This window comes from Gracilinanus agilis, chromosome 1 (assembly GCF_016433145.1).
Source record: "Gracilinanus agilis isolate LMUSP501 chromosome 1, AgileGrace, whole genome shotgun sequence".
Classification (NCBI taxonomy): domain Eukaryota; kingdom Metazoa; phylum Chordata; class Mammalia; order Didelphimorphia; family Didelphidae; genus Gracilinanus; species Gracilinanus agilis.
Window position 1 is genome coordinate 473,016,601 of NC_058130.1, and position 16,980 is coordinate 473,033,580.

Consider the following 16,980-nt stretch of genomic DNA (forward strand, 5'->3'; position numbering starts at 1 on the left):
GCAAAAGAAGTATAAGACTAAGTGCTTCCAGGTGTTCTGCACATATTAGCTCCTCTTCACCTGAATTCTTGATACTTTGCAGATGTTTTATTTTTTTGTACTTTATATTATTATTTCTTTGACTTTATTATTACCTTCATAAATCCCCTTTCCTTTTTGTCATTGTTGAGTGATTTCAGTTGTGTCCAAGTCTTGGCTACCTCACTTGGGATTTTCTTGCCAAAGACACTAGAATGGTTTAACATTTTCTTCTCCAGCTCATGTACAGATGAGGAAACTGAAACAAAGTTAAGTGGCTTGCTCAGGGTCACATATCTAATGTCTGAAGCCAAATTTGAATCCTGACTCCAGGCCCTCTACTCTATCCACTGTACCATGCAGGCTCCTCCCTTTATTTTACATCATTATTATTTACTCCTGTGATTTGCTAAATCCAAGTTCAGGTGAGCTCCATCTTCTTTAAAACTATCTTCAGTTATTTCTTCTACTCCATTAACATTCTGATTTTTTATCCCATTGTTGATGGGATTCACATTTGTTTTCTACTTTCAAAAATCCATGGCTACACACTGTAGGCTATTGAAAAATGGAAAACTTATCATTCCATAGTTCACTAAATTTTATTTATCTGAATATTAAAAATTAAATAAGTAGCAGCCCTTGTACCTCCCTTATGCTCTAATACACTATGTATTTAAATTTTAAACATTTCAGTTCATAAACAAATAATGTCAATGAGTCAAAAAACTGGCAGCCAATAAACATTTATTTATTAAGCACTCACTACCCTCAAGGCACCCATGACAAGTACTGGGGATACAAAGAAAGGCAAAAGACATTCTATGCCCTCAAGAAGCTCCAAATCTAAAGATATGTACATTTGTTGCCATGGAAAACTGGATTGGGTAACAGAACTCTGATTTCTGCTTAAGGCTTTGCCATCAGCTGCCTTTTTCACCTTAGTCAGAATGCTTACCTTCCCTGGGATTCTATTGCTTCTTCTCTAAAAGGAGGTTAAATGAAACAATATCACAAGTTCCTTCAAGCTCTAAAATAATATAAACTATGCATGTAATTCTTACTAGTAGGAAGCATGATGTTTCCTTATTTCCCCAACCAAATCTGACTATACAATAATTCATTCATCTACGTCTTCTAAAGTGTCTAGAAGGAATCACTAAGCCAGGTATCTGTTGGCGCAACCCATTTCTCCCCTGTCTCCTAGCTTTGATTTGGCAAAGATAGGTCTAAATCCTCTTCATACAGAGTAATAAATGGCTTAGTGCTACCTTCTTTCCCCAAAATGTCTGATAATCAGGGCCCCTCTATTCAGACTTTCCTATAATTTGGGAGATGCTTTAGAAAAGAAAACCATTCTCTTAGGAAAATACAGTTGTATATTTTTCTTCATCACTTAGTCGTGGCTGATTAAATAATAAAGATTGTTAAGTTTAGCTTCCTGGAGGCCAAACATTTTAACAAAGATAAATATCCATGGGCCTGGAAATATAACAACATAGATTGGGATCTATGTCATATTGGAGAAAAGGATAGCATTACTTTGATGACAGAACAAGTCAATGCTAGCAGGGGACTACCATGTAATCCTCTCATAATGACAGTTCTTGTGCTTGGTGTTTTATGTGGACCCAATCCTGAAATACAGAGGAAAAGATACTTGTTCCAAAGATAGGCATCTAATTTATTAGGGCCCTATTGCATGAGCAATTCCGTTAGCATTCTATTTACCTGGAGTTTGGGGAGCCCTGCTCTAATGTTGTTATTCCAGCACTTTTACAGGCCCTTTAGCATTAGGAGAAAGATCCTATTCACTTCCCTACACATCCCACATAATTAATCAGGGTGCATCATAAGTTGTAACTTTCTGTTTGCTGTATTAAAATGATAGGCATCATTTACAAATTGCCCAAGGAATTTGCCCTTTGTTTTGAATGGTGCGTGAATGGGAGTAATGCAAGTTGGCAGTACTTGATTGCAAGAAATCAATAAAATAATGATGTTTTATTTAAAAAAAACATAGGGGAGAGATAGATGTGGGTAATGTCAGCAGAGCAAACAAGTGGTTAGTTTTGAAGATCTTTTCTATAGTTCTCTCCAAAACAGTTAATGAATCAGTTGATATATTGGCAAAGCTATTTGGGAAGCTTTCTAAGTTCAATCAGGATTAAAAGACTGACACATATAATGATAATCCTTCCCAGACCAAAAACATTTAAACTTTAAAGGGGGTGAGAGACACTCTCTGGGATAACAACTCTTCTCTTTCCTTCTTTGCTTTACTTACTGTGACAGCATGTTTATTTTTGGATGGCTTGCACACATCTCATTTTTACAGCTCTGGGGTGCATTGATTTGCTGTTGAACTCGTAGAATGTTAGAGATGGAAAGGACCATGGAGATCACTTAGTCTGAGGCCATCATTTTAGAAATGAGGAACTGTGCTACAAAGCATTTAAAACACATGAACAAGGTCACACAGCTCCTGAGACATACTGATAACACTCTGAGTCTGACAACAGGTCTTTGAAGCTCAACCAGAAGCAACAAGTGAAAGAATGTATTTAAAAGTGTTTAGCAAACCTTTGGTCCTTATATAAATATTAGCTGGTAAACTAGGAGACTGTGCGCCAAAGTGGTCCAGTGGGTAAAGTGCCAGATCTAGATTCAGGAAGATCCATCTTCCTGAGATCAAATCTGGAAATCAGACACTTGCCTAGTTTCACCCTGGGCAAGTCACTTAACCATATTCCCTCAGTTTCTTCATCTATAAAATGAATTGGAGAAGGAAATGGCAAATCAGTCCACTAGCTTTGCCAAGAAAACCCCAGTGGAGTCATAAAGAGCTGGGTACAACTGAAATGACTAAACAAGAAAAATTGGGAGACTAACACTTTATACTCACCATTCCATCACATTATATTTTATGATATATCTTGATGAATGATGAATTGTTCTAGAGCAGTGATGGTCAAACTTTTTAAAGAGGGGGCCAAAGGAAAGGAAATGCTCATCTGTCATTCTGTTTCTAAGACAACTCTTTCGAACTTTCATTGTATTGTATCCTACTCATTGTATTCGTCATATTAGGAATAATGTCATGCAGCCAGATAGAATATTTCAGGGGGCCACGCTGTAGTTTGCCCATCACTGTTCTAGATAATAGTGATGAGTTTTTTGATGGTCATCTAGTCAACAATTCTCCCTTTCCATCTCTCTTTTCAGAACACTACCAGATGAGTGTGTTGGAATCAGCTCCAGTTAGTTCTACAGTGGGACGTGTATTTGCCAAAGATCTAGATGAAGGAATCAATGCAGAAATGAAGTACACCATAGTAGATGGAGATGGCCTGGACACCTTTGACATCAATACAGATCCAAGTTTCCAAGTTGGCATCATAACAGTTAGGAAGGTACCATGTAGTCTTCTACCTAATTATGTTTTGACCTGTGGACGTATATAAACTGGTGGCCATTATCATTCATCTTTAAATAGTGCCTTATGGTGTAGTTTCCTTACAGCAACTCTGGGCAGTAGGTAGCAATAACGACATGAAGGAATAAATGAATGAATGTGAAATGAATGAGATTATGTTGCAAAAGCTCTATTATGACAAAAAAAATTTCTCTACTCCTTGCTGACACGTGAAAATTGGTTGTGTCTTCATTTTACACAGAGGGTAATAGGTCATTAGAAAAGTATATAAATATGTCATTTCTCCATACTAATTTCCCACTTCACTCTTTACCCATTTTAAAAATCTTTGTTGCTTAATTATCCAATGATGTGAATGATTTGATCAATATTTGCACTTGAAGAGCACACATTTTTTACTCTAGTGTACCATAAATAACAATAAAGTGAGCCATAAAATTATTTATGCATCAATAAATAATATGCAGGGGATTTTTAATTGCTACTTGAAGATCCATAAATGCTAATGAGACTTGAAGAAGCTTTATCAAACATGACTGTTTAAGTGATTGTTAGCTCTAGGTAGGATATCACAGAGCCCAAGAAAGCATGGTTCTGAATATAGGCTATGAACCCAAGCTAGAAGATGAATTCTCTCTGGTTTTAACTTTTAAATTTGATTAGCCAGGAAAATGTATTCTTAATTTTTTAAACTCAATCAATTATTCTTTGAGGGGAGGAATAAGGATTGGACCTGTGATTTCATCAGCCTAGTGACATCCAGGTGAAGAAATTCCTTTGACAGTGCAAGTCGGCACCTTCCTTTTAGCTCATGGTCTGAGAGAACTCTGAGTGACTAGCCCCCCAAATTCAGGCAGCATACACGAGATCTGGGTGGAACTTGAACCTACGTCTTTTGGCCAGCTCTCTATCCAACTTTACCACACTGATCTAATACTATTTTGAAATGTTTTGAAATACATGTAAATTCATTTCTAAAGGGTTTGAGCTTCTTAAAGAATCTTGCATTAAAAGCAGAGGTATAACTAGGGCAGGGTGATCTGAGCTTGTCCCTGAGGCTCCAAACTATAAAGAGCTTCAGCTGTACTTACCAGTCCTTAAATAGAACAGAAAGAGTATTCAGAACTTTCTAATTTAAGGTATCCTGGGATCTTTCCTCACCTTCAAATGAATATGTCTTTAAGAGTTAATTTAAGGTTTTCATTTAAACCTTTTCTTCGGCCTTCCACCAAATATTTCTCCCAGGTGCAAAAAATAGCTAGTTGTGGTTCTGTTTAGAAGATAGTAAAAATCAACTGAATTTATATAGCTTCATAGCAGGAAAATAATTGAACAAGTAAGGGAAAAACAATCAGACAGATATGCAGACAGATAGACTATGGTGGAGCCAGTAAGAGCAAAAGCTGATTTATCCAATTTTCTGACAATTAGAAATGGCTACTAAACAGCCTGAAATTTATATTTATACTATGATAATTGTTGTTCAAAACGATGATACTGAGGTTTTGCAAGAACCTGAAATACCTTCTGCATCACCGAGGAAATGTTGAGTATGATTTTAGTATCAGGGTATTTTATTCTCTTCTAATTCTTTGAAAATTGGTAATGCATGTCTGGAGCTATAAAGTAATTAGACTCTTTTTCATTTGTGACTTGTAGAATCTGCTTCATTACCGTATAATCACACCTCATATATGGCAACTCTCAGTTAATTAAAACATTTAATTAATGTGGTGAAGTGGATAGAGAGCTGGCCTATGAATCAGGGAGACCTGGGTTCAAGACCTGTCTCTGCCACATACTGGCTGTGTGACCCTAGGTAAGTCAATTAACCTCTCTGTGCCCCCAAGCAACTCTCTAATCCTAGAAGTTTCAGAGAGGTGCCAATTTGCATTGGTAGTAAAAGAAATTCTCACCTAGAACTTGGTATACTAATGATATCACAGGTCAGGTCCAAGAAAACAATCCAAAAAGTTCCTTGAGATCACACCAGATGAGTATAAAAGTTTCCTTCATTTACCAATTAGAGACTAATAAAATTCACTTTCTGTATTTCAAATTATGTTATCCTTGAAAAGTAAGAGACTCGGGTAAATGTCCTTCAAAGAAACTTCTAGAAGACATAGTTATTCAACAGCAAAAAAGAAAAATGGTGGGCACAGATCACTTCATCCAGAGCAGGTCAGCATGGAGGGAGACTGACCTCGTTGCCTTTCATGAAAAGCTTACTAGCTGTATTGGTACCACAGAAGAATGCTGTTATAGACCTAAATTTCAGCCCAGCATTTGGCAAAGTCTCATAATATTCTTTTGGAAGAGATGAAGAATGGCAGCCCTGGCATTAATGAATTAAGTATATTAAAAAATAGTTGAATATCCAGATACAAAGAGCAGCTCTTAATATTTAGAAGTTAGTTTGGATGGACATCTCCAGACGAGTGTAACAGGTATTTGTGCTTGGTCTTGAGCTTTTTTTTTTTTTTTTTTTTTTTTTTTTTTTTTTTTTTTTAGTTTTAAATCCTTAACTTCTGTGTGGAAGAGTGGTAAGGGTAGGCAATGGGGGTCAAGTGACTTGCCCAGGGTCACACAGTTGGGAAGTGTCTGAGGCCGGATTTGAACCTAGGACCTCTGGTCTCTAGGCCTGGCTCTCAATTCACTGAGCTACCCAGCTGCCCCCTTGGTCTTGAGCTTTTGAATAGAGAATCAAAGATTTTGACCTGGAAGAGATTTTGGAAATCACCAAATCCTACGCCTTCATTTTAATGATAAGGAAATATTGAAGTAAGGTGACTTGACCAAGGCCACACAGTTATTAAGTTACAGTGCCAGAATTGGAACTCGGGTCTCCAGACTCTCAATACTGCATTCTTGGATCAGGCATATGACAAGGCTTGTCAAATGTAGAGACACATAGCTAGACAGAATACTGAACATCTTGCATGCTGGAGTGAGAATGTGAAAAACCCTCAATTGGGAAAGAAAATGGACTATATCTAATAATATGACAGTTAATAAGCATTACTGTAGGTAGTCTTTAAGCTTCAGTTCAGAAAATTAATTTCATGAGTATATAATAGGGAAGGATAGCTAGATTTTTGCTTTTTTTCTACTCTATAGAACTAGGAACAATGTTTAGACATTGAAAATCTAAGTTTGATGAATGGAAATAATTTCTGATACTTAGAGCTTCCCAAATGTGGAATGGATTGCCTGATGAAGAAGGGGTTAGACCTTATTGGAAGTCTTAAAGCTGATGTTGAATGACCTCTTTTAAGGGTATGTTGTAGAGGGGCTTCTTTTCATGGTATGTGACGGTCTAGAGAGCTTCTGATGCCCCTTCCAACACTCAAATTCTGTAATTCTCTAACAAAATTATATTCATCTTTCTATCAAAGTATCATAAAACATCTTCAGTTTTAAGGAAAAAAACATTATCCTAGAGCTGAAAGACACATTAAATGGTAATCTTTTCTCACCTCTTTTAGTGATATCATTTATTTTCAGTTATACCTGACTCTTCACAACCCCATTTGGGCTTTTCTTGGCTGCCATTTCCTTCTCCAGCTCATTTTACAGATAAGCAAACTGAGACAAACAGGGTTACGTGATTTGCCTGAGGTTGCATAGCTAATAAGTGTCTGAGGTCACATTTGAACTCAGGTCTTCCTAACTTCAAGCCTTGTACTCTATCCACTGTGCTATGTAGCTTTACCTCTTACTATCCTCTTAGTTTCAAGCAAGACAATATCAACATCAGATGAGACAATGGATTATCTGTTTTTGAGACGTTATGAAGTCTCATCCTTATTTTGATAAAACATGTATCAAATCTGTGAAAGCCACTTTTAATTCTTTTCCTATATGTTGAGGTTTTGTCAGTTCATCCTAACTTGGCTTCATTGTCAAAATTATTGCCTCAATTTGATCATGTAACTCACAAATAACATTTTAGCTATTTCTGAACTCAGATCCTACCCCTAGATTGTAGCGCATATCTTATGTTATTAAAAGCATACCAATAGAAGGAATCTAGGTAGCTCAGTAGATTGAGAGCTAGTCACAGAGAAAGGAGGTCCTGGGTTCAAAACTGGCTCAAGACACTTCCAAGCTGTGTGACCCTGGGCAAGTCACTTAACCCCCATTGTCTAGCCCTTATTACTCTTCTCTTGCCTTGGAACCAATACATGGTATTGATTCTAAGACTGAAAGTAAGGGTTTTGTTGTGTTTTTTTTAAACATTCCATGGAACAGAGCCAAAAACCTTCCTGAAATAGAGTTTCAATTCATCAATTGTTTCCCACTTGTCTTCAAAGATTGTCACTTTTCCAAAATAAGAAATCGAATTGCTCTTATTAGATTGCCTCTTCTTTGTAAAGACTCACTTATTCCTGGCTGGTACCTCATACTTTTCTTGAGGTGTGAATCATCATTTAACTGATGATTAACAACATTTTACAAATACCAAAGTTAAGTTGTACCCAGAATCACTTCGCAGTCCAACATTTTGAACTCATTTTAAAGAAGAGGATAGCACTGGCCTTTTCCCAGTTTGCAACCACTTCTTTGTAGAATCAGAGTATTATAAAATGTTGGTGCTAAAAGGGACTTCAGAGTTCATCTGTTCACACATTCTCACATTCTCAATTTGACTTATGAGAAAATGGAGGCCAAGGAAGGACATATTCTCCATTAGAAGTATAAACATTTTGAGCTATTTATTCTTTTTTCACATGGAGAACAAGAGGCAAAAATAGGAAGTAAGTATGCTTTCTTCATCAACCATGAGGAATGGACAAGAAGTTTTTTGTATTACTGATATAGTTATTCACCATAAAGGATTATAGTGGCTAAAATATGTCATTCATCATTAACATATGATTATTTGGTACTCTACTATTTCCAGAGAGTTTTCACATACACCATCCCGTTCAATACCCACAAGAAACCTACGAGATAGGCACACTGCATATTATTTCTATTTTTCACATTTTATCGATGGCTAAATTGTTCTGTCAAATCAAGTTATTTTCACAGAATCAAACATCAGGTCAATGACAGGGCCAAGATCTGAACTTAGCTCCATCTATACTATCTGTTGTCAGGCATCTATTTCAAAATGAAATTCTGTGGCCCATGTAATACACATTGAATTTGTCAGTCTAAGACTAATTCACTGTATTCCTTCCTAGTTTTCATTTTACTTTGTACCTTGCTCTACCTTATTACCTCATTTAAAGGCAAAATGGTATAGCAGATAAAGCACTGAAATTGGAGCCAAAATGCTGTTCAGTCATTTTCACTCGTGTCCAACTTTTCATGACCCCATTTGGGGTTTTCTTGGCAGAGATACTAGAATGATTTGTCATATCTTTTTCCTTCTCATTTGACAGATGAGTAAACTGAAACAAACAAGGTTAAATGACTTGCCAGGGGACATACAGCTTGTAAATGTCTGAAGCCAGATTTGAACTCAGGTCTTCCTTATTCTAAGTCAGGTACTCTATCCCCTGTGCCACCTAGCTACCCAGAGTTAAGATAAATGAGGCTTAAATGTTACCTCATCTATTTTTTTAGTTGGATGAACTGAGGCATGGAACTCAATCTGTGCCTCAGTTTCTTCATCTGTAAAATGAGAAGGTTGGATTCAATGATCTCTAACATTACTTCCAGGTCTAAATTCATGCTCTGAAATTTAATTTAATTCAACAAGGATTTACTAGTACTTAATCTGTGCTTGGCACTAGAGGGGCAAAGACAAAATTGACCCTACTCAGGGGAAACCACATAAACACAAATATGTGTAAAATAATTTTGATGAGGTGGAGCACCAACATCTGGGAGGATTAAGAAGGGCCTTGTGTAAAATGTGGTACTTGAGCCAATATTTGAATAGATCTAGAGGTTCCAAAGGATGGAAGAGAGAGGCGTAAGCTAGGCATGGGGGATAAGTTGGGCAGAGATAAAGACAGAAGAATGCACTCATTTGGAAGTAACTCATTTGCACAGAGGCAGGTTTTTTGAGGGTATGTGAGGGTGGTAAAGTTCATTCATCAAGGATCTCTGATTTTAAGCTGCCTATAAACTGTAGGCTTAGAAAATTATTTGATGCTCAGAGTATTTAAAGGACTATTAAGTGATCGCAGAGTTAATAAATGTCAGAGGTAAGACTGGAATCCAAATCTTGTGGATTTCAAATCACATCTTTTACACTATACAACAAAAGGATTTTCTTTAAAAACACACTTAAAGAGTAGGTATATATGAGTCATGAAGTCTCACAAAGGTTTTGTTTCTTAAGAGGCAGTGTGGTATAATGTATAGAGCAATGGATCTGCAGTTAGTTAGTCGCCTAGCATTTATTAGAGTAATGCTATGTGTCAGTGGCAACTAGGTGGCACAATGACCACACAGGTCAAGGTGGCACAGAATGCCAGACCTGCAGTCAGGAAGACCTGAGTTCAAATTTGACCCAGATGCTTACTAGCTGGGTGACCCTGGGCAAGTCACTTAAACCTGTTTGTCTCAGTTTCCTCATCTGTAAAATGAGCTAGAGAAGGAAACGGCAAACCACTTCAGTATCTTTGCCAAGAAAACCCCATATGAGTTAGCTGAAGAAGAGAGCAAGACAGATAGGAGTTTTGCAAGGGTCTGTGTGCACTGACTTTGCAAAGCCTGGCACATGCACAGAACTCTATGGTCCAAACATCTAAGACAAATCTGTTTACTTCTATCTGTTTCCAGACTCACCTACTTCATTACAAAGAGTCTGACAAGAATGAAATGAGTGAACAATAGCAAACTATATGGCAGATGCTATGCTAAGCTCTGCGAATAATATAGGCAAATATGAGGCAAAAATAATCCCAGTTCTCAAGGAGCTCACAGTCTAATGGGGGATAACCATGTATAAACAAATCTGTACAATCCATAGAGATAGAATAAATGCAATAAAATCAACAGAAGGAAGGCATTAACTTCAAGTAGGACTGTAAAAAACTTATTATACAAGGTAGGATTTAGTGGGGACTTGAAGTAAACCAAGGAAGACAGGAAACAACAAGAGATTAGGAAGGATGAGCTAAATTCAAATCCTACCTCTAATCTAACTAGCTAGATGATCCTGGGTAAGTCACTGGACCTTTCTGACCTTCCTTTGTAAAAATGAGACTTTTACGTGACTGCTTATAAGGTCCCTCACAGCTCTAAATCTGTGATGATAACAATACACAAATTATCTGCTCTGTGGCTTAGGCTGTTTTGGAAAATCTCAACCATATGCAGAATCCCATTCAGATTTATTCATTCAGAAATTTCTGCTGGGCTAATTTCCCATGGATGTTGTCTGCAGAGCTCTACTGAGTGGTTAGATACTCATTCCCTTCTCTTGCTTCTGGTTTCTCACTTTGAACAAAACTGTTTAGCCACCCACAGAGTAGAGGTAGTAACACTGTCAACAATAGCACTCCTTGCAAACAGCAGCCCCAGAAGACAGCCTACTCATAGATATTCCATGTAGAAAGGACCATATGTCACATCCCAATTGTTCTAGTCACACTCATGCAAATGAGCAAAGCTTTCATTAATTACTCCCCTCTTGAATTCAGAGAATAAACAGTATGTTGTTGACAGTGTGATTTTAACCAACTCTAGTGCATGCGTTGACTTTTCCCCTCTAAGGTAATTCTTCCTTTGTTTAAGCAAAACTAGTTAAGGTTTGCTTTATAAAAGTAAGCCAATTGCTCAAGTAACACATTGTTTCCAACAAGCTACACATCCATTCAGAAGTTTCTGCTGGGCTGATTTTCCTTGGCTTTTCTCAACAGCTTCAGCAAGTGTTTAAATATTTTCTCTTCTCACAGCTGCTGGGCTGGAAGAAATTAAGTCATCAGCACTTTAACTCCTGACATTTGAGCTATCATGTAATTGCTTTGATATTCTCTATAATTATTTTACAGGATTTAATTTCATAAAAGATTTGCATTGTTGTTGCTTTCTGGAATAATGATCATTTTAATCTTTTTAAAGAGACTGCCCCCATTTTTGCCAGTTTGAAAAATAGGAAACAGATTATTGTTCAAAAACAAATATCACTTATGGTCTTCTCCCCAGAAAAACTTTATTTCTTTTGAAATGAGAGATCTCAGCTGGAGAAGTAACTATACAAATGAGGAAGAAAAGCAGTACTTCGTATAAAATAATCACTTTAGAAACTCAAAGTAAATTTGTTATCTGGGGGGGGGGGGGCGGAACCACAGCATTTGACTGAGAGTCAGGAGACCTGAGTTCTCATTCCAGCTCTTCCACCATCTGCTGTGTGATTTTGGTTGTCCCAGTCATCTTCACTAGGCTATAGTTTTCTCATCTATGAAATGATGGGGTTGAAGAAGATCATCTCAAAGATCCCTTCCAGATATAACTCTGTGAATTTAAATGTTAGTAAATATTCATGTCGGTGCCCCATGGCTTTCATATGAGATACTACAAAAATAAATGTATAAAAATTTACCTAAAATATTTTTAATTGGTAAACTCTTTTGACAGTTAATAATCCCAAGACCTACCCTCTTCCCTACCTTCCATATCCAAGGTACCTGGAATGAACCCGAGTTTATACTCTAGGACTGGGATGGCGAACCTATGGCATATGTGCCAAAGATGGCACACAGAGACCTTTCTTTGGGCACACACCATCACCAGCCAGAGTTAGTTACTAAAAAGACAGAGGGACTCCAGCAGAGCTGCTTGACCCCCCCTCTCCACTGCACCTCTCTGCCCCTCTTCCCAGCAGCCCAATGGAAGAACTTCTTACTCCCTTACCTGAGCAGAATGCTCAGGCCACTCCTCTCACTTTTTCCTACCCTGTCTAGGATTAAGTGGGGCAGGAGAATACAGCATTCAGTTTCTGGGGGCCAGGGCACTCTACAAAGTTGGGGGAAGGGGCAGGAGGAAGCACATAGTCTCTAAAAGGTTTGCCATCACTGCTCTAGGAAAAAGAAAGGCAAGAGTACAGAGATATAGTCTTTCATTTTCCAGACCTGTTGTAAAAATTGAGGCTTTTTTTTTTTATCAACCATCATTAGAGACAGACCATTAGACATCTGGCATATGTTCAAGTAGTTAATTGTGTGTCCCTTGTAATCCCTTTTCAGCCACTGAGTTTTGAAAGCAAGAAAAGCTACACTTTAAAAGTAGAGGGGGCCAATGCCCACCTGGAAGTTCGTTTTCTGAACCTGGGCCCTTTCCAAGATACAACCACAGTACACATCAGCGTGGAAGACGTAGATGAACCACCTGTATTTGATCCTGGCTTTTATTTTGTGGAGGTGCCTGAAGATGTGGAGATTGGAACCACCATACAGATCATTTCTGCCAAGGACCCAGATGTGACCAACAACTCAATCAGGTTTTTCCGCAGATTTCATCCTCTTCCCATATCCTGGAATCTACCCCTTTCTTGTATGTACTGAGCATAAACACTTCTTCCCACTTCTGCCCCTTTCTGTCCTTCCCCATTTCCTTCACTCCCTAAATATGTCCCTTTTTCTCATTTCTTCTGTTTGAAATCATATGACTCTATATCATCTTGGAAACTCACCTGTAAACCATGTCCATTGTCAATGAACAGTCTGAATATACAGCTATAATCCAGACATGGCAGCACAATCTTCTTACCAAACACTCCTTTCAAGAGTCAGTTACAGGCATGAAAGAGTCAAAAGAACACAGAATTTTGAGTTAGAAAAAAGAAGTGATTTGAACTGGTTATGAGCTGCATGGCCCTGAGTTTTCTTTCTGTCGTTTTACTGTTTATTGCTTCTATTTACCATTTTTATTATATTATATTTATCATTTTTTACTATTCTTGGCCTTAGTTTATTCAACCATCAGGTGAATATCTTGTAATAATGTAATACTGTTTGAACTCTCTCTCTTGTAGAGTTGTTTTGAGTGGCAGCTCAGGGGGATAAAGAACAGAGTATGGAGATGGAAAGACCTGAATTCATATCCAATTTGAAACATTTTCAAGCTGTATGACCCTGAGCAAATCACTCAAGCTTGTATGCCTTAGTTTCCTCATCTGAAAAATAGGAATAATAATAATAATAATAATAATAATAGCACCTATCTTCCAGAGTTGTTTAAAGGATCAAATTTATAAAGCAATTTGCAAACCTTAAAATAAGAGATAAATACTAGATATTGTTAGTATCAAATGAGATAATGTAGTAATGATATGAGTTAAATAGCACTTTAAAGTCTACCAAAGCTCCTTATTTTATTTCAAACATATATTTGGCCCTCTCCAAACCTAACTAGGCGAATCATTTTCTGGGGAATGGGAAATACAACCTGTATTTTCTTTACTGTAGAGAACTCCCAGTTAGGAAATTCCCTCTACCAATGTAAATCTACATGTGCTCTGAGAGTTATAGGACTAGAGAGTTGCATGGGGATTGAGAAGGTTTCACGTCAGACCTGGAACAAAACTCCAAACAGCTGATGAACAGAATGACACATCGGCTTTCCAAAGGCAATTGCCAAGTCTCTGAGGCTTCACACAAAAGACCAGTATTTTGAAGATGTTTGAGGCCATCTGCCATGTTAATTGTTGAAGCCCACAATACAGGAAAATGAATTTGGGGCATTAGAGCAGTTAGCTCATTTTAAACCTCCTCTGCTCTGTCAAATTCTCTATTGGTTACCAGGCTGCTTTCCCCACCTGGCACCAGTTTACATCTCAATGAAAATGTTTGGTATCAATATTGAACAGGGTAGTCTCTCACTAAGGAATGTCTGTATTTGAGTTGAAAATCTGCCTCTTTGTGAACACGGCTGTTTCCTATACACCATATGCAGTTTGTTACTGACCTCGAAAAGAGCCAAACGATTCTCAAATAAGATGCCCCCTTTCTGAGCATGAGTTCCCTCAGTTATTATGGCACTTTCAGGAGGCAGCCCTTCTTTTGAGCAAGTTCACTCTCCATTCTCAGTTTTGTATAATCTTTACTTTTTTTAATTTTCAGAAGGCAACGAGCCCTTAAATGGTGGCAGTGCTTTAGCCATATGTTATCCTTATGCCTTCTAACAAAAAAAAGGGGGAATTAAAAAGAAAGGGAAAAAATTCCCACTGTCATCACTATCATCATCAAGATAGACAATTAAAAGCAATTACAAAAAGTTCCCATGTCAACCTTAAGTGACAATAAATGCATTTCAAACAATCAGTTAAATGATACTTTTTAGAAGAGATTTTTACAGATTATTTTTTTAGGGTAAAATAATTGTATTTTCTTATTGTGACTTTTTTTTAATGAAAAAGAATCTATTAAAATTCTGAAAGGCTCACTTAGAACATGGAAACTAGGCCAGGTGTGGTGATGCATGCCTATAACATCAGCTATTAGAGAGGCTGAGGCTGGCAGAGTTTGGGGGTTCTGGGCTTTGCTGCTGGGGTGTTCACACTTAGTTCAGTATCAAGACGGTGAGCCTTCTGGGAGAGAGGAGCCAACATGCTGCCTAAGGATCAGTGACTTGGCACAGATTGGAAACAGAGTTTCAATGCTCCCATGCTGATCAGTGGCAGAATCAACTCTGAGTAGTCCCAGTGCTTCCAGCCTGGGAGAGTTAGGGAGAGCTCAGTTTTGAAAAGAAAAAGAATATGGAAATTATAAAATGCTCATAGTCTCAGACTCTGTCTTTGGACTTTACCATTGTCAAATTGGAAAAATAGTTCACAATATGATTATTACTAGAAAATGTATCCCCACAGTATAATGAAAGCACAATTAAGAAAAATGGCTCGTAAGAAAGCAGAATTCTATGTAAAAAATCTCCATCTGAACCTCCTCACTCTTCTTAGTTAAAAGGTCTTTCCACTAATCCAGGAGTTCCTAATCTTTTTCATGTGTCATAGACTACTTTGGAAGTCTCCTAAAGCCTTTTGCAAGACTCCTCTTCAGAAAACTGTTTTAATTATTAAGGGAAATGCTAAATTTCACTTAGAGGTTTGTGAAAATAAATAAATATACAATATGTGAATATTTAATGAAATAAATGTGAAAATCTTTTTCCATTCAAGTTCATAAGCACCAGAAAATTATTGCTTGACTGAGAATACCTAAATGGGGGCAGCCAGGTAGCTCAATGGATTGAGATCCAGGTCTCAAGATGAGATTTTAATCTGGCTTCAGACATACTTCGTAACTGGGCATGTCACTTAACCCCATTGTCTAGCCCTTACAACCCTTACAACCCTTCTGCCTTGAAACCAATACGTGGTATTGATCTAAGACAGAAGGTATGGGTTTGAAAAAAGAAGAATGCCTAAACACTAATCAAAAGATCTTATTAAGTTCTGAATAGTATCTGTCTTTATTATGCTATTGGTATGGTGAGAGACCAATGATTTCTAAAACCACACAAAACTGGTTCTCTTAGCAAAAAAATGGCCCAAGAAAAGGTAGATTTCCTTAGTGATGCCAAGATCTAAGAAATAGTTTTCTACTATCCCAATATTTCAGAGAGGAAGACAACCTTCTATCAGCGCAATCAGAAAGAAATTGAGCTTCTGAAGACACCAAATGAGAGGTTGCGACTAAACCTAATTTAGTAAAAGGCAAGAGGGAACAGCTGCCTTGAAGCAAATGACCTGCATCTAGCTCTAGCTTCCACTGCCTCCCAGTGGCTCTGTCCAGAATAGAAGTCACTGAAGTGGAGAACAACCTCTAGGACAATCGGGAGTTAACTAAAATGTATTTAGCTCTAATTTATATTTGGAAGGAGTAGAATTTTCCTTTTGTGCTTTTCCCATGTGACTCCTTCCTTCCTTGTTGCAAGTATCATTATTATTTTCTTCTAAAACATTTTCATGTTTTGCATATTCTCCTTGTGCTTTGCATAGAAGATAGACATTTTGTAATCACAAACCAAAAATGCACCTCAAATCACTCAGTATCTACATCTCACCAGCATTTAAAATGTTGATTTAAAGAGCCAGGCATTTTTTTTTAATGAATGGAACTTCTAAACCAGCTTCTTTGGAGAACTTTTGCATTTAGAGTAAAATAAAATAGAATATATTTAGTGTTAGGTTCATCAAAATATAAGCAAAATACAGTTTGGTCCCTTAAAGTTTTAATAACTGAAAGATTTCCAATAAAAATGTTTGTTCACTAGTAAACGAGACTACTTTAGTTGCCAAGTAGCCAAGTCTGCCTTTTGAGCCCATGCTTGTTCTATGTTCCAAGTCCAAGTACTTATGTACTATATATCAATATTATTCTCGCTAGCATCCATCATTAAGTGAATGAAAATTAAAACAAAGTAAACAGGATAGATATTGTATTAATTTCATTTAGCAAGCAAATATTATGCCTATTTTGACCTTCTACGGGTGTGGGTGTTGGGAGAGGTGGCCTGAACTTGTGATTTCATCAGTACAGGGAACTTCCAGTGTGGGAATCCCTTCGATTAATGCAGCCCTGCAACTTTAATTTATGGTCTTAGAGAATTCCCCGGGGGGAACT

At 37.4% G+C, this 16,980-nt stretch overlaps 1 protein-coding gene and 1 long non-coding RNA gene across 3 annotated transcripts in view; one reads left to right on the forward strand and one right to left on the reverse strand.

Moving 5' to 3' along the window:
- LOC123238200 overlaps window positions 1-16,980 on the reverse strand; it is a 125,383-nt gene that overhangs the window by 75,732 nt on the left and 32,671 nt on the right. The window lies entirely within an intron of this gene.
- CDH20 (cadherin 20) overlaps window positions 1-16,980 on the forward strand; it is a 111,756-nt gene that overhangs the window by 55,859 nt on the left and 38,917 nt on the right. Inside the window, exons 6-7 of the mRNA XM_044665640.1 lie at window positions 3,244-3,431; window positions 12,604-12,857. Of these exons, the coding sequence (XP_044521575.1) occupies window positions 3,244-3,431; window positions 12,604-12,857 (442 nt within the window). The remainder of the gene's footprint in view (window positions 1-3,243; window positions 3,432-12,603; window positions 12,858-16,980) is intronic.